General features: G+C 41.8%; 1 protein-coding gene across 1 annotated transcript in view; it reads right to left on the bottom strand.

The window, feature by feature from the left end:
• gbe1b (glucan (1,4-alpha-), branching enzyme 1b) overlaps positions 1-21247 on the bottom strand; it is a 128310-nt gene that overhangs the window by 5544 nt on the left and 101519 nt on the right. The window contains exon 15 of the mRNA XM_072691768.1: positions 16006-16123. Coding sequence (XP_072547869.1) covers positions 16006-16123 — 118 coding nt within the window. The remainder of the gene's footprint in view (positions 1-16005; positions 16124-21247) is intronic.

The raw sequence follows: 21247 nt of genomic DNA, 5'->3' as shown, positions 1-21247 counted from the left end.
CTTATCAGTTTTACCCCTTGACCCATTAGCAATTTGGGCTTTGTGTATTAAAGCAATGTGGCTACTCGCTCACTCATTCGCTCGCTCCCTCTCGCTTTCTCTGTCTCTGTCACTCTCCCTGATACAGCATAAAGCAAAACTAAGTGAAACCCCCTCATAGCTACTGTTAAGAGTTTAATATCAGCCTGTCTTTCTCCTTCAGGGGGTCTTGCATGCCATGTTATTTTTCTCTCAGGTCTCCTGTATCCAGCTGTGTCGCTGCAATGATCTGGATAGGAGCAGTCCGACGTGTAAAATTGCTTTTATTGCTCGTACAAGCTTTACAGTTTCAATTGTTCTGACAGCCTGCAAATGTTCTCAATCTTTTCTCATTGGATTTAACCAATTTTCTTTCTACTTGTACACAAGGTGGTTACCATGCTCTAGGTTTCTGTAGGCTACCTTCTCAGTCCACCTTTTCAACTACTGGCCAAACACCATCTCAATGTATTTGAGAGAAAAATGACGTGAGGTAATTCAGCGGATACACGATATATGGCAGGAAACATGTTGCCTTCACTACACTAGTACTGGGTAGGGTATCCATTTGCTCTCACAACAGCCTCAATTCCTGGTGTCATGGATTTCACAAGATGTTGGATACAATTTCTTGGAGATTCTGGTCCATGTTGACATGATTGCATTACACAACTCCTACAGATTTCTCAGGAGCACTTTCATGCTGCAAATCTCCCATTCCCAGCTCAGAGGTGTTCTATTAAATTCAGATCCAGTTATTGTGAAGGCCCCTAGAGATCACTAAAACCATGAAACTAGTTAAGGATGAGTTTTCCCTTCTGACATGGTGCATTATCATGCTAAAAGTAGCCATTAGGAGACGGTTAAATTGTGGCCTTTAATGGACGCACATGATTAGCAACAATACTCAAACAGGCTGTGGCACTCAAGCGCTGATCGATTGGTATTAATGGTACCAAAGTGTGCCAAAGAAACATTCCCCACACCACCTCCACCAGCCTGGACTGCGGATAGGAGGCAGATTGTGTCCATGGATTCATGATGCTGGTGTCAACTTGTGACACTTAATGGATTCATCAGCTTTCTGTTCTTAGCTGACCGATGTGGAACCTGATGTGTCCTTCAGCTGGAATGCAGGTTTGATGATGTGTTAATTCTGAGATGCTTGGCTTAGAGTTGGCATAGTCTCTTTTCAGCTCAAACCAGTCTGGCCATTCTCTTTGGACCTCTCTAATCAACAAGGTGTTTCCGTTTGCATAACTGCCCCTTTTTTATTGCACCCCTTTTTATTTGCAACTCTAGAGCACAGGTGCAGTTGCTCACTGGGCTGATTAGGACTCCACTTAAGCTACTTTGCTTGGTGTGCTAGTGCGAAGTCTTACCATTGACACTACCTGAGCTTGCACATGTGATGCTTTTTGGTTTACTTGGTTTTGGACACACTGCTTGTTTTTGCTGCCGGAGTATGGACTTGCCTTTGATGTACCTGCCTGCCCGTGTTTGCCCCTGCATGTCCTGACTATGAGTTTTGCATTAGCCCTAATAAAATCCTTATACACATGCAGCCTGCCACAACCACTCCTTCACAATAGACTGTTGTGCTAAAAAGTCTCAAAGAAGATCAGCAGTAGTAAAATACTTAAATCCCACATCTGATCAGTTGTTGTGAATGCTACCTAAAGCTCTATGCAGTGGTGCACAATTGGCTGATTTGATAAATGCATGACTGAGTATGTGTACAGGTCTTCCTAATAAAGTATATCATATATAATTAAAATATAATTCCTAATAAAGTATATCATATATATATGATTTGACAGGTTGAACTGTTAGCACAACTTATTGATATAATACTGATCATAGTCATCTTAAAGCAGCATTATGTAAGAATTTCTTGCTCTTGGGCTCCCAATTCAGTTGGGAAGTGTAATTCAAGTTCTGAGCCACCACTAAAGAACATGCTTTACACATGTATTTCTGGACAAGCTGAGAGATACAGAACCATCACTGAAAGTGAAATGAGCATGTGAACTGAACTGGTAGAGTAATATTACAGGAATATCAGATGAGCGTTATCCTGCACTTCTCACTAGAGTTATAGTGCAGTTAGCAGCATGCTGAGCCCAGAGTAGCACCAATATAGACACTATAGCCCCTATTACAGGCCAGGGAAGCGTCAACATGATTTTAAAGTTGTTATTTTAAGATAAAAATGTTACATAATGTTGCTAAAAACTAAAACTGCTTTAATGGTTTGAATGCTGATGAGTGTGACCGTCCAGCAATGTATATTAGTCAACTGTTCTTTATGTCTTACATTAATGAGACACAGTGAATGTGGGATTATTCTTATCCAGGCAGTGTGAGCCAACTCCGCATTGTTTAGAGCACAACTAACGCTGGAACTTCAGTCCCCACAGCAGCACTGCAGAAGGCATGCCTCTGCTGGATGAGTCACTCGGGGACTGACAACCTGTAATTCTGCTTTAATGCTATTTCAAGAAGGCCTCTCGCAGCTCGCAGAGCAGAACTGAATCAGTTAGCATGCTAAACAATGAAGGCAGTGGAGTGGAGTTAACCCTCTGGAGAATGAGCTGCAGTCTTGTGCATCAGCTCCACCCGGCCCCACCCACCCATGAGCTTTCCCTCCTTCAGAGGCTTCCTCTGACGCACGCAAGTTAACAGGGAGCAAACACCGTCAAACTGCAGAGCTGACTCCATGGGGGCGAGAGAGGCGCATTTCGACACCTCTCGCTCTCCTTCCTTCTCTCCCTCAGCGAAAGCCTGAGAGTTCCCCCACACTCCTCCAAATGTGTTCACTCAGCAAACACACACACACACGGGACCCAACAAGCCAGTGCTGCAACACTGACAGCACACAGCAGTGACTAATTAAAGCTATTCAGTGGGGAGGGGGGGGGGGGGTGTTAGTGAGGGAGTGACAAAGACAGAGAGACATGTGCTGGGGGAGTAAAGAAGAGGGAGAAGCAGCAAAGGGGTGCTATAAGGAAAAAAAGGGGAGGAGAGAAAGAAAGAGCTGTAGGATGGAAAGAGGTAAAAGGGGAAAAGCAAAAGAGCAAAAGAGAGAGAAAAGGACAGAAAGATTCAAAAATCACTATAAAAAAGCAGGGGCAGAAATAGTGTATGAAAGGGAACAGAGGGAAAAACAAGGAAGAGAGTGAGAGGGGCAGGAAGGTCAAAAGGAGAAGGGAGAAGGAGAGAGAGAGAGAGGGAGAGAGAAAGTGAGTGCAGAAAGGGGTGAAGAGAGAAGGGAGTGAAAGAGATATGAAGGGATGTGAGAGCAGAAGAGAGCAAGAGAAGCAGTGAGAGAAAAAAGGAGAGGACAAGAAAGGTAAAGAGAGAGGGGGCAGAAAGAGGTAAAAAAAAAAGAGGGAGAGAGGGGGAAGATAGATAAAAAGAGAAGAAACGAGGTAAAAGAAAGGTAACAGAGGTAAAAAAAAAAGAGGGGTCAAAAAAGAAAGGTAAAAAAAAAAAAAAAAAAGAGAACACAGAGTTGAAAAATAAGAGTGAAAGACTGAAGGGGAAACGGACAAGTCCAAAAAGTGAGAGAGAGAATAATGGGAGGATTAAAACCGGTAAATATCATAATGAGAGAGCGAAGGAGCAAGAGAAAGAGAAAGGAGGACAGAAAGGCAGAGAGAGCGTGAGGAAGAGGGAGGAACAGCAAGAGAGATGGAGGATAAAAAGATGTCCAAAGAGAAAAAGAAGAGGGTGATGGATTGAAAGAGAAGGTGAAAGAAGAAGAAGAGAGGAGAGAGAGAGAGAGAAAGGTGGGGGCAGGAAGAGTAGGAGAGAGAGATGGAGGACAGCAGGAGGTAAAAAGGGGGGGGGGGGTGAGGCGAAAGAGAACAAGAAGCAATAGAAGGATAAGAGAAAATGAGGGGGAAGAAGGAGAGAGTGGCAGAAAGGTAGAAAAGAAAAAAGGTAGGAAGAGAGGTTGAGAAAGAACAAGAGGGGTACAAAAAGAGTCTGAGAAAGTAGAAACAATAAGAAAGTGAAGGTGAAGAGGAGGAGGGTGAGAACAGAATAAAAACCAGGGAGCACGAGAGCGAGAGAGAGCGAGAGAGAGCGCGAGAGAGAAAGAAAAAGAGCGAGAGCATGAACGAGAGAGCGAGAATGAATCGCTGCACCTGGTGAGACAAAAGCTGCCACTGTGCAGGAGCTGCTGTGTGTCAACAGCGTTTATTTTCCAGGGTGGAACAAAACAACAGCGACAAACAGCAAATTAATCAGCCAACAAAAAACAACACCGATCCCTAATGCTATTACTGCACTGAGCTGCACTGTTCCGCTCCGCACACATGCTGATGAATGCATCAAATATTAGCAACTGCACACTTCACTGTCAGACAGGGGAGCTCTGGGAACAAGGCCTGACCACGGGCCGCGTTAAGAGATTCAGAAAGTGTGTGTGAACCACAGCTGAGGCAGTGCTGAGTCTAGCGCTCTACAGAGAGCCCCAGATTCACACACCACACACACATAGTTGAACTCTAAACTTTTCCATGAACGATTTTACCTCATTTCACTCACCTGCTTTGATCTACGAAGTTAAACAGACCGATGCGAAAGCTCGTGTTCTACCTATCACCACCTCTCATACAGCAACGGGCAGCAAGTCAATAAGCCGGTACATACTGCAGCTAACTCTGCACCAATTCGCGCTACAGTACAACTTCTACGGGCGCTATACTGTTGATAAAGTACGAATCAGTGTGCGTAGCGCTTGTGCGGTTTTCCCTTTCTTTCTTCAAATCAGTAAAAAGTTCATGTCACATGTCAATATCTTCCAAACCAACTGTTTTCAAGGTGTAAAAGAATCGAGAAGCAGTCACGGTTCCCACTCAGTAGGTCATGTCAAGCAGAAGGTCTCTTTTGTAAGACATATCAAGCCTGGTAGGAGCTTGTTTAAGGAGGCGGGGATCACGCGTCGGATGCTTGAAGGCCTCGCTGGGCTCTGGGGTTTGTTTTGCCGCGTAAATATTCAACACAAAAACCCCCAGCTGTGATGTGTGCTGCGCCAAGGATAGTCGAGCATCAGAAAGCCTCTTTACTGTCTCATTCTCAACACATTAGAGGGGTTTGAAAAGTCTTTGAAAGCCACTGAACTAGCACCACGTTGCATAAACAAATCGAAAGAGAGGAAGGGATGGGGGTGGGGTAGGAGGAAAGGGGGGGGGCCCGGGGAGGAATTTCGGTTCTCATCTCATGGCATCTCTCGAACGCTTTGATTTCTCAGATTCAAGGTTTGCGAGCTGCAGAAGCTTCTGGAGGAGAATCAGCAAAGCTTTGGGGTGTGGAGGAAGAGAGAGCGCTCAGAGAGTCAAACTCAACTCAAACAAAGACTGAATTCAGACTCTTCCTCGCCGCTTTCTCTTCTTCCTATCTTGTGCTGGTTTAAAGAGCAGGAACACTTGACTCTGGCTTCATGTTTCATAATATACAGCATATAAACGAGAGCAACCATGCATCAATTCCCTGGCGCCCGCACGCCCATGCCCCTTTTTGGGTATAATTTATTGTTTAAAAAAAAACAACCCTAATCATATTGCTGCGACCAAACTGTCCTTACTATTAAAAACTGCTGCGTGGCATTTTGCGTGTCCAACAATAAAACTAAGCCTAGGTCCCAACTTTCTTCACCTCTCCAAAAGAGCGAAGAACAGCAAAAGAAAAGGACAAAAAAAAAAAGGGTGAAAATTGTAAACTTTGGGACCTGGCCAGTTAGTGTGTGTACATCTGTGGCACACACTTCAGTCAATGATGCTAAAGTCAACAGTTCTAAAGGAAAAAGAGTACAGGCAGAGTACTGCATGTTGATGCGGCACTGAAGGAGCAGGTCATGGGACCCAGTGAAAAACCAAGAAAAGCCCAGTTTAATGTCAGTCTGTATCTAACAGCACGTTCACCAGCACTTTAATGTCATGATTGTTGTCATGATAATCCAAATTCAAAGTGAGTCTAAATGCTGCACTGAGGCCATGATAAAAACCTATATGAAATGGAACAGTCATTGATTAAACTGATCAATAAATCAGTATACTGGGTACGGTCATTCATCCACTTTAATGAAAGGACACTTGTCAGACCCCATTTTATATATATATATACACACACACACACACACACACACACTTCACCTCACTTACTAAATACTTAATTACAATAAATAACTACTCATTTCCTCCACTATATATATATATATATATATATATATATATATATATATATATATTTGTAGAAAAACGTATTTGACCACCCACTGACTTTAAAAGTTGTAATACAAAAAAAATAAATGAAACGTCTCAATTTTATTCCAGCTTTATTTTAATAGTGACACATAGAATATCAAAAGAAAAACTGAGAAAATTACATAAAATAAGAAACAAAAAGTAACTTAAATTTCATTGAAGGAAATAAGTATTTGACCCCCTAGTAAAACATCATTTAATACTTGGTGGCAAAACCCTTGTTGGCAAGCACAGCAGTCAGACATTTCTTGTAGTTTTTTATAAGGTTTGCACACACTTCAGGAGTAATTTTGGGCCACTCCTCTCCGCAGATCATCTCCAAATCCTTAAGGTTTTTAGGCGTGCATTTGGAAACGCAAAGCTTCAGCTCTCTACATAGATTTTCTATGGGATTGAGGTCAGGAGACTGGTTAGGCTATTCCATGACTTTGATATGCTTCTTATGGAGCCACTCCTTGGCTGTATGTTTTGGGTCGTTGTCGTGCTGGAAGACCCATCCACGACCCATTTTCAGTGCCCTGGCAGAAGCAAGGAGGTTGTCACCCAGGATTTTGCAATACACGGCCCCGTTCATCTTCCCGTCAATGCGGTGAAGTTGGCCTGTGCCCTTAAAAGAAAAACACCCCCAAAACATTATACTTCCACCACCATGCTTGATGGTGGGGATGGTGTTCTTAGGGTCATATTCTGTATTTTTCTTCCTCCAAACACGTCGAGTTGAGGCCAAAGAGCTAAATTTTGGTCTCATCTGACCACAGCACCTTCTCCCCGTCTCTCTCCGAGTCATTAATATGTTCATTGGTGAACTTGAGGCGGGCCTGGACATGAGCCTTCTTGAGCAGAGGAACCTTGCATGCACTGCAGGATTTTAAACCATTATGTCTGAGTGTATTACCAATGTTTTTTTTGGAGACTGTGGTCCCAGCTGCCTTGATATCATTAACCAGCTCCTCCCTTGGCTGATTTTTAATCTTTCTCATGATCAATGAGACGCCACAAGGTGATATCTTGCATAGAGCTCCAGGCCTAGGTTGATTGACAGTACTTCATCCACTTCCGAATAATTGCACCAACAGTTGTCACCTTCTCATCCAGCTTCTTACTTATGGCTTTGTAGCCCATTCCAGCCTTGTGTAGGTCAACAATTTTGTCCCTGACATCTTTAGACAGCTCTTTAGTCTTGCCCATGGTGGAGTGTCACGGAGTCTCTTGGCAGGTGGCCTTTTACACAGGTGACAATTTGGGACAGGTGTCTCTCATGCAGGTAATGACTTAACTGAGATTAGGGTGTGTCCGTGGTCTGTTGGAGCCAACATTAGTCATGGTTTTTAGGGGATCAAATACTTAGTTCCCTCAATGAAATGCAAATTATTTTTTATTTAAATATTATTTCATTTTCTAGATTTTCTTTTTGATATTCCATCTCTCACTGTTAAAAAGAAGCTACCATAAAAATCATAGACTGTTTAATTATTTGTCAGAGTACAAACTTTCAAAATCAGTGGGGGGTCAAATACTTATTTCCTCTACTGTATATATAAAGAATATAGAAAAAAAAAAAAGAAATGGGGTCTGACAAGTGCCCTTTCATTTAACCCACTGCATTCACATACACATCCTCACACTAGCGATTAGGGCACTGCCTGGGGAGCAATTAGGCATGAGGTGCTTTGCTCAAGGACTTGCTCAAGGACACCTTAGCCATGAAAGCTGGGGGGAGGACACAGCGCTGTACGTTCACTCCCCTCATCTCACCTTCCAGGGGATTCAGGGAATTGAACCAGTGACCTTCTGGTCCCAATCCACATCTCTAAGCTTCAGGCCACAGCTGACCCCACAAATCATGAAGATACAGGGGTCCAGCATATTACGCAAACCTTTTAGAAAAAATTATGGTGCCTCAAGATCTAGAAGACTGAAAGGATATGGTTGTGATGCAGTCAACAGAAACAAAAGCATTAATGCGGTTAATGCTGATGCTGTTCTTGCTGGTCTACCAGCACTTATGTGTTTGTTAGTTTCAGGTCTTTAACAGTTGTTAGTGGTCCCATTTTTTTCTAAACTGCTCGTGTACACCGACGTAAACACCACAGCTATACTAGTGCTTGAAGCACTGATTCGGTACAGCAGTGTATCAGTAAAGCAGTACATTTTACCAAACAGAACATGCAAAGGCATACAAGTTCAAGGTCACTGTGACCCATTTTCCTTACACCATTACTGCCTGAACAATTAGTACATGGGGGGGAAAACGGCCAGCACATGCAGTTTTATTAGCATGATCAATGGCCAGCTCGTGACAAATTACTGGTACTCCCAATTACTGGTAAACAAAGTACTGTGCATGAGTAGGCTTTAAGTGAGATTAAGGACCTATGTAGCATAAATGCCGGGAGTAAACTGGAGCCAGAAAGTGCACTTGAAAGAGTGTACATTGAACAAAACTCAGTTATTGTAAAAACTGCCCGCATAATTAGCCAAAAACTAGACACATAACATATAGGCCTATGAGCCATAACTAATAAACAAGAACGAGAATGCTTGCAAAACACTGAGGCGGCCATTAGTGAGATAGAGAGCGCGAGCGAGAGGAAACGAGAGAGAGAATTCGAGTGATTGTGGAACACACACTTCTCCTGCGGGCCTTGCTGCTTCATTAGGCCATGATTAAAGAGATCGCTCTGAGATGTTTATAGGTACAGACTGTAGGAGAATACAAGGAGTCATCTGCACTCGGGTTCAAAGCACACCAGATCACAGCTGTGAGTAAGGAGGTGCTTAATCATGTGATAAATATGGAGACACCATACGTGCATATGTGTAACTCTTAAATCCGTTAATAGGCACAATTTGCAAGCAGCTATTTGGGGTGTTCTTGTTTAGTAAAAGGGGAACTGGCCAGTCCTTTTTAGTTGATTCATTGTAGAGGATTCATTTGCATCTTTTAATTAACACCTCATCAATCCAGTCGGCTTATGCATTTCATTTGGAGTTTTCTACAATGCAGTACGTACTCAGACCGGATAGAAAAATGAAGAGTGCTTTTTTCCCTCCAGAGGGTGTGAAGAGAAAGGAGTTTAGCCTGTGTCTCCTGCCTCGCTCTGAATCCTTCATTCAGCCGGATTCCGTCAGTTTAAGAGTGCGATGCATCAGGCTGCACTACGCCTACAGACAGTAAATGAGAGTTTATTGTCACTCACTGAGAGGAGGGAGGGGGAGCTGATGGAACCATTAAACGAGAAGAAGATGAAGAAAAAAAATAAAACAGCAGAGAAAAAGTTGACGCAGACTCGTGCCGAGTTTGAAGCTGTGGCCCTTAAATAAATCATTGTAAAAAATTGGGTGGGAATAAAAGGGACCCTTTTTTTGTCAGTACCTGCCAACAGACACAGTGATTAATTCCAATCATACGGAGGCATGCTAGCAACACGTTGAGGAAAAAGGTGCAGCGTCTGTCAGGAATTTTGGGAGCGCCTCACACTGAACTGCAACGGCTCCAGTCAGCCCCTCATGGGATTTATATTAGCCAGACTTGTTAAACTACACTTTGCATTTAGCTGGAAACGGGGCGGGAGTGAGATTGTGGTGTTTGAATTAATAAAAAGTCGGCAAGAAAGAAAAAAGAGAATGTATAATTCGGTGGGGGGGTTAACTGATGAAAGCTGTCTTAATACAGTTGAGAATTGCAGCTGAGATAAAAGAAGGCCTGCAGCCTGAGTGGAATGAGTCTTGGCCTAATGCACTTCACGTGAACGCAAGAACACGGTCACACATTTATTTTGCAGATTCTCACCAAAGTTCAGCGTTAGGAAGGAAACATCTGATTTCTCTAGCTTTAAATAACCTGACAATTAAGGTGCTTTAATCTTAGCAGCATCATTTAAAAGTGATCTGAACATATCAGCATAATAAACTGCAGCAGCTTTTAACTTTGCTCTCCAAGAGCACACCAGCGCAGAAAATGTAACAGTATATTAGGCTTATCGTGTTCTCTGGAAATTCACGGCTAATCATGGCACCGTTTCGGGAATTCTTTGCTGTTGCAATGGAACTAAAATAAACTCCAGCTTGTAAACTGCTATGGTACATTAGTAGCAAGGGCATCTGAAGGTGCGTTAAATCTAGCCTACGCTGTAGATCAATATGTATTGACCATTACAGGGTAGGGTGGCACTATCAGTTTCAAGTATAAATGCGTTTACTATGATTTTAGAGTAGAGTGTTTTTTTTTTTTCTGTACAATAACGCTGTACACTGTTTAGCAACTGTTCACAAGTAATACACAGCTCTGTAGCAATGTTTCTAACATTTCTGCTCATGTAGAAAACACAGCCAGCCTTCTACAGCGGTGTAAACAATCGATGATGAATGGATCAGCAGAAACAGTCCAAAACATCTTTAAACTAACACCGATCAGCCATACCATTAAAACTTCAGGTGAAGTGAATAATACTGATTATCTGGTCATAATGGCAACTGTAAAAGGGGTGGCATATATTAGACAGCAAGTGAACAGTCAGGCTGAATTGTGATGGCTAGTTAACTGGGTCAGAACATCTCCAAAACATCAGGCAGGCCCTGTGGGGTGTTCCTGGTATGCAGTGGTCAATATCTACCAAAAGGGCTCCAACGAAGGGACAACCGGTGAACCAGTGAGAGAGTCTTGGGCATCTAAGGCTCACTGATTCAATGTAATGGAGGTCAAAGACTTAAAGGATCTGCGATGTCTTTGTGCCAAATACCACAGGACCCCTCTAGAGGTCTTGTGAAGTCTATTCCTTGACAGGTCAGAACTGTTTTGGAGGCATGAGTTTGTTAATGTTATGGCTGATTGGTATATTCTGAAAGTTAATGTGTTTTCCATAAATTACAATTATGGAGACTCAACATTTTTGGTTTGACAGTTTTAAGTTGTTCTTCTGCATTTTATTTACTCTTTATTTACTTAGTCTTAACTGGCAGATTCAAATCATGTCCAAAAGTAGAAAAGTAAAAAAAAAAAAAAAGGTTTTTGCATGACGATGACCTTACAGCAATACATAAATATTATATAATATAATATTTAAAACACACCTAAACAGACTGCTTATTTCAACCACATTATTAATGCAACTGACTTTTTTTCAAGGCCAAAAATTGTAAACTTCTTGGCTGCCCAGATCAATCCCCCAACCAGACCTACATTAAGCATTAGCAAACATTACTGAAGGCAACACTGAGGGCAAAAAGCATGACCTGAAACAGGCACACACACTGATAATAGCTGCATTAGAGACCTAGCAGAGCATCACCAGGGAACATTAGCACTGTCTAGCCATGTCTGTGGTTGCAGATTTCAGGCAGTGATCAACTGCAAAAGTACTCAACGTTCAGCTTTGGTCAAGATTATATTAAAAAGTCCAATTATTTACGACCCCCTGATCTGAAGGAGTTATACACAGAACTGTGTCCTATGTCCAAAAAAAATGTCCTTCTTGTACGGAAGTTTTCCCACAGAGCATTACTGAGAAAAAATCTCTGGCTGCTGTGCCAAGCTTAAGGGCGTTGAACAGAGTCAGTGTTCAGTGTTTTAACCCTGCAGAGCTGGAGAACAAGTTCTGTGTTATGGAGTCCCGCCCCTCCCCAAAAGTTAGATTCTGAATGGCCCAGCCTTAGAATATAACTGTGTTGTCTTTCCCCTCCTAAAATGATCATTTTGACTGGCTCAAACGAGAAGCGCGGGCACTGATCGAGATATAAATGGGAGTTCTCTCAATGCTTAACATGGCATCAGTTTATGAATACATTCCTGCCCTGAAATGAAGCTTGTGATTGGTTCTGCCTCAGAGTTTGACCAAAGACGTTGGTTTGCCTTTCTGTTGTTCCACCTCCAGCTGAAATAGAGATTTTGATTGGTTCTGCTGCCTGCCTTCTCCCTGTTCGTGGTTATTGGTCAGTGTGGTTTAGGGAGAGTGTATTTCTTTTAATAAGAGTCTGAACTCAAATAGTCACTCTTGGGAACATTGGGATTCTACCTTGGATTAGAACCTTTATCGGACCGGTTCAAACACGTGAGCTTCACGTTTGACACCCCAGCTTTAAAAGGTTTAAAAGATCCACTTGTCTTCAAGGGTTGTCACATTTACACATCTTTACAACAAACACGCTTCTTTATGGATCCAAAAGTGGCTCTTCTAAGGCACTGCTCAGAATTTAGTGTAGCAGGTTGAATGATTAGCAATACATAAAAACATTTAGTCCAGGTAATTAGAATGAGAAGTTCTGCTTAATTTACCTGAATTCACCGAGCACATATTGTTCAATGAAGTATCTTAGAAGTTAATAAGCAACGATGTGTTGAAGCACTTTAAGGTAAATTCAACATTTTATTATTTTTTTGGAGTGTTTCAGTGCTGAATACAAACTGTTGTCCAACTGCTTACAGACTGAATTGTAAATCAGTTTGGAGTGTTGCTTCTATTTTTTGTCAAAGACCTTGAGCTTGCTTCTCTCTTCTTGGTGAAGCCCCAGAGGATCATCTTCGCAGCCTGCTTTGCTCACTATAAAGTTTTATAAGTTTAATAGCATGAAAATAATCCAGTTCATAAATAATGCGGATTGTCAAGATGCCTCAGAGCAGCTCAGAAATCAATTGTTCCTACTATATAAATATCTGCTAAATGATAGGACTTTAAGCCTTAGTAATTTGAGCCTTACATGGATAAAGGATGTTCTGCTCGCTGACTTACTGAATGCATAACTAACATGGGGTAACTCTGCCTACAGCTTCTTGTTTCTCTGCCCCATGCTTTTAGCCCCATTTACTTGTTATAGGCTTGGTTTTGGTGCTGTGAATGAAGCCCAATATCAGAAACCAGCTGTACATCACCTTAAGGCATCTCACACTGCAAGATCATGGCAGAAAAGACATCAGAAGAGCATCACCACACAGATGCCCCGTCAATCACAGCATCAACACATGCAACATTTCTCACACCGTATGTCAGCGCCCACGTTGTACCAAGAATTCCTCTGGCTATTACACAACTGAACTCAGACAAACAAAATGTCAAAAGTGCCCCTCGTCACTTTCCCGCAAAGCCATTTGCTCGAGCTGGGCTCTCATCATACTGCTTACGTATAAAAGTCAGCAAAGTTGAAGAGCTTGTTCACTTTTTTTTTATAGCTCTATCTAAAGCTTTTGCAGGCCCCAAGGTTAAAAGAGGGGAAGAGAGGAGAAGAGAGGAGGAGAAAAAGAAAAAAAGGAGGAGGCCTTGAGAACGGGTGGAGACACAGGGGCCGTGCGTCAAAAGCCACAGACTGGAAATGAGGGGTTTAAATTTCACGCTATGCACTTAATTTCAATCAGGCCCCTGGAAATAAAATACACAATGTAAAAAAGCCTTCAACCTCGGGATAGAGAGAGAGCGCGAGAGAGGGAAAGAGAGGGCGAGAGAAAGAAAAAGAGAGCCTGCTTTATCTGATAGGGGAATATGAATCAGATTAGCTGAGCTATGACTTTCCCCAGACAGTGTTAGACTTGATTCCCATATATTACTGCTGTGATAAGGGCTTTATTACAGACGAGGCCTTAAAATACGATTCTTAAAGGGGTCGCTTTTGCATAAAATTTTATTTCCTGCCTTTATCACAGTCTCTGCAGTTGCCGTTGTTAAACTTTTGGTGACTGCTGTGGTTTTAGTGCATGCCATTGAGCCAATTTGCACATAAAACAAGTTAGCAAACTAAATCAATGTTATGCACTAAAGCACACAACTCCATATTCATGCCACCTCAGAAGTCTCTGTGTCCTCAAATAGGTGTACAATTAATATAATTGCTTGGGCATGCCTGGTCCAAGAAATTATGCAAAATCTGAGGCCTTAACTCAGTAGACGAAGCTAGCATGTTAAGCAGCTAGCAAGGGACTTGGCAAACAATGCTTTATGTTTAAATATTCTAAGGAAGGAAAGGGAACACTCATTTGAAATGTATACAGCTATACGAGACCTGCTGCTGAAACGACGGTAAGCAATTCTTACAGTCTGGGAACTGGGAACGAGTGGGAGATGCACTAGTTAAGTTAAATACCTAGTCATAAGGCGCTTAAAAATGACAATAATAAACAAATAACAGTGTAACACCACACTGAATGTGACTGAAATGGACCCCCTACTCCCTCATTAGTACTGTGCTATATAGGGAGAGAGGGATATGTAGTTTACCAGGTAGAAACACAAGTGAATTCACACACTTACTAATTAATCAACATGCATCAGTTCCTGTCACATAAACAAACATGTGAGTGGCTGAGCAGTGTTTCCATACACACAAGCTGCTCTTAACCATCACTTATATAAACAAATGTCGGCTCCAATTCGTTCCACTGTCAGTTAGTATAGCATAGTAGAGCCACTCAAAGCATTTTGGTGCGCATCCAGCTGATTTAGTAATCGCCAATGTTTACTATAAATTACGAGTGCACTGTGGGAGATTGTTGTCCCCCAAAATCACGTTCCATTTTACGATTCAGCCACTCCGGGAAAAAAATGGCTGATGTACTCATTAATGCTTCAAATGTAAAAAGGGATCATTTCGGTCACAGCCGATCTCACAATACTTAACTATGGGAATTTAAAATGTAGGCATTCTATTCATTTTGCTAAACAACTAAACTGCACCCACTCCAGCGCGGCTGTGTCCGGTCTTCTCGCTCTAGTCTCATTGGTAGATCATGCAACACTGTGGTTAGAGACAACATTTTTCTCCTTTATCTCAAATTCTGTTCAAAGTATTGTAAAAATACAGTAAACAGGACTTGCTGCTGGAAGGATTTGGTGCCGGATACCACAGGGCACCTTAGAGATCTTGTGGAGTCCATGCCTCAAATTCCCAGATTTGTTGTGGTGGCACAAGGGGAACCTAATCAATGTTTGGCAAGTGGTATTAATGTTATGGCTGATCAGTGTATGGCATACAAATAACATTATATAACTATTATATAGTTATAATATTCACTCCCAACACCTAGCAATACCCTTACTGACTTTCTTTGTAAAATGTATCATGCATGCCTGTCTACCATTCAGGTTAGAACGATCAGGACATGCTATAAAAACACACCATGCTCTTTGTTCTGCCACCATTACTGTACCCCTTCGGTTGCCAGCTATTCAGCACCAGGATCAATAGCTATTCATTCAAGATGGCTTGTTTTTCATTTTCTACAGTCTGCAGTCAGAGTACCCTTTTGGCAGCCATAGAAAATTTAGAAAACAACAAACAATAACAACAAAAATATCATTTTCACCGCGAATGCATTTCCAAATGAGTTTAATAAGGTGGGAAAAATGCAAACCCTGGCAACCTCGGTTTAGTCGTTTTGTCAAGTATTCAGCACACAGTTTGGTTGCTTCTGATTAGTCTTTTACTGGACTTACAGTATACAGGGAGTTCACAAGCTCTGTGCCATTAGGTTACATTTACCCCTTAATGCTTCATAAAGATAAAGAGGATTAATAATATATACTATAGTTAAAATTACAGCGTGTGACTGAAAAACTGTTCTCTTTAACCTGGGATTTATGATATAAAAACAAAATCATTCAGCCCTTCATTTAACCCCAGCTTCGTTCCTAGAAGTTCATTCATCACCCTGGAGATGACTACAGGTAAGAATGTGCTCCACTGATGGACACACTATGACCTGATCAGACTTTACAGACGAGGAGTTTACCTGCATTGAGTTGGGCTGCTCATTAAACGGGACGGGCTCAGTGAAGAAATCCGTGTTGTGGTCCAGTCTTCCATGACCTCCATATTGGACTTCATCGGAGTCTAGCTTGATTCGGTATCTGCAGCGAGCTGGGTTAAGGAATTCCATGGGGAAAGAGAGAGAGAGAGAGAGAGAGAGAAAACGCAAGAAATGGGGCCTTACAGTAAATATGTTGAATTTTACGGGATGATGAACTGCCACGTTATTACACACCAAGTGAATCTGTGTGGATATTGTTCAGGCATACGTACTGAATGTATAAAGCACTCAAAATTATTTTCTATTCCGTTTTTTTCTGAACCCATCCATACCACCCACCCATACCTTTCCAAAATCCTGGTCAAGGTCATTCCCCAGATGTAGGAGACCTCTAAATTTAAACAGATGCATCTAGCATTTAACATTAAATTGACCCCCTCACACACACACATACACACACAATCCTGAACATTTGTTGTGGAATGTTTTAGATGTGCACTAATTGAGAAGTCATCACCCTCTTTTGGATGCAGCACTGTATGGCACATCAGCGGCTGTGATTATACAGTGCTCCTTGGAGGCAACGATACACACACTGCAAATAAACATGCAAACCAAAAACCGACGAGACACCACACAGCCAATTTCAGGCAGAATTATTTATCCATTTCAATATATTAATAATGTATTCCATCAAAAACTGTTTCAAACAACACCAAACACACACACGCACAATCTGTCTGCGCTACACTGACTAAATTAAATATTAAAAAAGTAATTGCCTAGACTCATGACCGGAATGAAATAAATAAATAAATAAATAAAAATATGACTTATAAAAGAACAAAGCGAGGATGCTTTGGAGAAAACTGGAAATCAGTTTTGCTGAGAAACTGATGTTCCTGCGAACTTTCCCCAGCATTGTGCTCAGAACTGAAAGAATACAGCTTTCTCACGTCAAAGCTGGCAACACTAGACAAGCTGTCTTCGGTTCAAAGCTGTGCAGAGATAATGCTGAATAAAGCTGACATACTAGATATTAAAATATGAATCCCAAGCTTAATTATTATGAAAAATAGTTGATAGCCTTGAAAATATGATGCAGCAGTTTTGGTTTAATCTATTCTTTTGCTAAATTTTTTAAATACCATGAGCTGCCTGCTCATAGTTTAATAGAGTTATCTGAAAGCTGGTAATCATGCCTGCTTTGAAGAGACCATTTGTATTTCATTCCCAAGCTCAACGCAGGGCACTGTGCTCGGTTTCACGGAAACAGTTGTAGTTTATTTTTACATAACCATTTTCCAATCTCTTCAGCCAACTTTCAAGCAAATGTTTTGATGATTGATGATAATCACCACGATACTGTATCCTTACGATACATCACGGATTTTGCGGATGACAGGGTTGTTGGTTCAATACCCAGGCTCTGCAAGCCGCCGCTGTTGGGCCCTTGAGCAATGCCCTTCACCTTCTCGGCTCCCTGGGCAATGCAGCAAAACCTGCCCACCGCTCCGGGCACGTGTGTTCATTGCCACAGTGTGTGTTTGATCACCTTTGTGTATGTGTGGGTTCACAGCACGGATGGGTTAAAGATGGAGGCCAAAATCCAGTTGTGCATTAAACACAAATGGTGAATATGCTTGTGTTGTCTCGTCTTGCGTTGGAAACCTCCAGCATAAATATGCTTTTGCACACAGAACTTTGCGTCAAGCTAAACTTTGGTAAACTTGGCGAACTCACAAATTCAAAGCCATGTCTAACTACAAATGTTTCATCCCCCTTTAAATAAACTAGTAAAGAAGCACACCAGTGCTAACCAGTATGCTTATCGCCCTCAAGTTAGCTCCTTAGCTGAAGAGAGCAGACACACAGCCAGAATCATGGTAGTTACACGTACAAACAGTTTGTTTGATTCTTAAACTCAAATGTGATGCACAGTACTGTAGCGAGCACACAACCATCTGGTATAATTAAGCTCACTTGATGTTTGTAGTGAGTGAGTTAGCTAGCGTACTAATTGCTAATCACCCCACTGCTGCCCACCTTGAATGAGTAAAACACAGTGTGGCATAACTAGGTTCACTTTAATGTATTTACTCCTTCTGGTGTCTGTTTATGGTTGGTAGTGTGACAAAAAAAGGCCATTTCTCAAGGGGACACCAACTGCAAATACCTAGCATGATGCCAGCTTTAGGATTTTTGGAACTGTGCCTTTAAGACCGATGCATATAAACAACCTTCATTCTGATTGGTTGCCCTGTGGCCAGGCAACCCTCCTTATAATGTGAACGCAGATGGGCGGGGCTAAACTGCTGTAGACTAAACAGGTGGATAAATGTAAACAGAATTAAACAATCCAATGGAAACAGCTGTTTTTTTTTCTATCTGGAGTATATATTTAAAAACTAGCCAATTCTTGCTGTTTCAATGACTAGATCAGCTACATTTGTGTATGTCACTCTACTCTTGAGACTCGCAGAGGAAAAAGGAGAACTGCTGAGCTCTGAGGAGTCTCTTGCTCTCTTTCCCATCTTTTTTTTTTCCTCCCCCTGTTTACCTCTGTCTCTCAGAGGTTTAAACAGTTGTGCATTGTAACAAACACGCAGGCAGGCGTCTAATTGGCTGCTTGAATAATAACCTCCTTTCCCCATGGGCGAGCGCAGGGGTCTTGGTGTGATCCTCAAAAAGCCTCTCTCCCACTCTGCCCCGGAGCTGGAGAGCGCTCGCCTTTTACTGCCTGCTTGTCGGCTTTGATAGCGATGATTAAAAGCGAAGTGTTGCTCTGTGTATTGTTTCGGCAAAGGAGGACAAGAGAAGAAGAAGGGTGGAGAGAAAAAAAAAAAAAAAAAAAAAAACGCCTTGCCTTTCCTTTCTCTCCTGCTCTCCTCCCTTCACTCCCATCAAGCTCCTGTTTGCACTGAATTGTCTTCCTGACAGAGCAAACATCATTTGTTTGGATATTTTGGGCATATTGTTAGAGAGAGAGAGAGAGAGAGAGAGAGAGAGAGAGAGAGAGAGAGAGAGAGAGAGAGCGAGCGCAAAAGAGTGAGTGAGGGAGAGAGATTCAATATGATTGACTTTTTCAGGAATATATAATTTGGTCTTTATTTGATTTGTTCAGTGAAATATCACTAGAAATATATGGCAAAAATGATGCTCCAGTATGTCTGCATGCTGGTTTTCCTCATAGTGTCCAGGCCTACACTACACTTAAGGTTATTAATCTTCGGATTGATCATAATTATACTATTATTTATCTATTATTATTATTATTATTATTATTATTGTTATTATTAAAAATAGTATGAAAACAAAAAAGACCTGCAAAATTTAAACGTAAATCATATAACATTAGCATCTATATTAAATTTAAGCTTTTGTTCACTACATTATGCACTAAATGTGTCTCTACATACACAGTTTAAGGGGGTTATTCATTCAATATCTGCATGTGGCTTGACACATGGTGGCTACATCCTTCGAACTTGGCTATTATGTAGTTATTCACATTAGGATATTTTGTTTTTTGTTTTGAGTGAAATTAATCTTAAATTAATATTCACTGCCTCCAAACTCTTATCTTTGTGTTTTTCTCGCTGGCTGTTGGTCGCGGCATTCAAAGCTCCCCATGAGTTTTAGAGAATTCAGTGCTGAAGTTGGTTCTTGCTGCTCTAAAAATCCCTTATTATGCATCCTCATCCTTAAATCCCCCTGACCACGGAGGATCACGGTGCTGCCGGGACTTGAACTTGAAATCATTTCTGTAGAGTGTTCTGCTGCACAGCTAAGCAGTGCTTTAATGAGTGTGCCCTGAAAGGATGAAATCGGTTTTGAACTTTCTGCGCCACTGGCTTCATGCGTGTTAATGTAAACATTATTATAATATCACTCACTTAAAGTTAAGATTAAGCTCCTATTATTGCCATCATATCAGTGCTGGGGGAACCAACTGGGGGTTAGATGACCTAATTGGGGCCTTGGGAATTGAACCAGCGACCTTTTGGTCTCAAGCCAATTTTTAGGCCACAGCTGCCCTCTGTTTGGCGACTTATAATTTCATTGCACAAATAATACACTACACATACAAAAAGGAGTTTTTAAGGAGTGGGGTTCAGCTACTTTACGTGGCAACTGTTACAGACACAGGCTTTTAGTTGGGCATGTACAGCTTGCATAATCAGCATAGAAAAGCTTCGGCACTAAAAAAGGATGCTCTGTAGCCACACATGAGTCTACGGTCACCATAACCAATGCCAAACCAAGTAGATAGAGGGGTATAACGCCCTGCAGCACTGGGATGTGGAGCAGTGGAACTGAGGTCTTTAGAATGCTGGAGCTTCATCCAATACCTTTGGGATAAGTCTGGGTGGCATTTTTGATTTATTACTAATTGTCCATATCAGTACCTGACCTCACTAATGCCATCAGGGTTGAATGCCATCAAATGTTCCAAAATCTATTGTATGGCCTTTGCAGAAGAGTACAGGCTGTAACTGCAGCAAGAGGTAAACAAACTCCCTATTATTACCGTTGATTTCAAAAGCAACCCTGCAGGAGCAGATGTCTATGTACAATGTATATGTTTATGTTAGGTGCATTACAGATATCAAGTCCTTATTTCTCACTCCAGGTCAGCTAGTAAGATTGTTTGTGCAAATGATGCAGCTGCAAGAAAGGAAACGGCTCTAAAATGAGATATTCAAATACTACTTGGTTCTAATTTAAAGCTACAGGATTCTGTGCGTAACTGGGTGTCAGTGCTCTGAAGAGCAACGTCTGCTTCTCTCCTTGGGCACGGATTCAACATGCTCAAGCGGCCAAAAACAGTGCTGACAAGGACCGACTAGAGCCAATGTTGTAGGACATGCCACTCAAGCTACGGCCAATGTCAACCACTGACCACCCAACTGTTTTGGCAGCTGACAGTCTGCTTGCTCCGTCAGTGGCTTTAAGCAACAGTGCTGTGAAAAATCAAGCCTAGTTCCCCCCTTACCCCATAAAACCACATAGCATTACACATGCCTGAATCACTGCATCGCTTTCTTCAAACTGTGACTTGCTTATGTGTGTCTTTTGACATGGAATGACACACCATTATGTAAAATTGCTAGCAATAAAGCTTGATGTATTTTAGGGTCTCCATTTCCAGAGATAATGTCACAGGTCACACAATGATGTCTGTTTGAAATGACTGAATACCTCACCAAAAGTTTGAGGCAAG

Source organism: Salminus brasiliensis, chromosome 11, assembly GCF_030463535.1.
Source record: "Salminus brasiliensis chromosome 11, fSalBra1.hap2, whole genome shotgun sequence".
In the NCBI taxonomy this organism is placed as follows: Eukaryota; Metazoa; Chordata; class Actinopteri; order Characiformes; family Bryconidae; genus Salminus; species Salminus brasiliensis.
The sequence above is the reverse complement of the archived record's forward strand: the minus strand, read 5'-3'. Positions and strand labels throughout refer to the sequence as shown.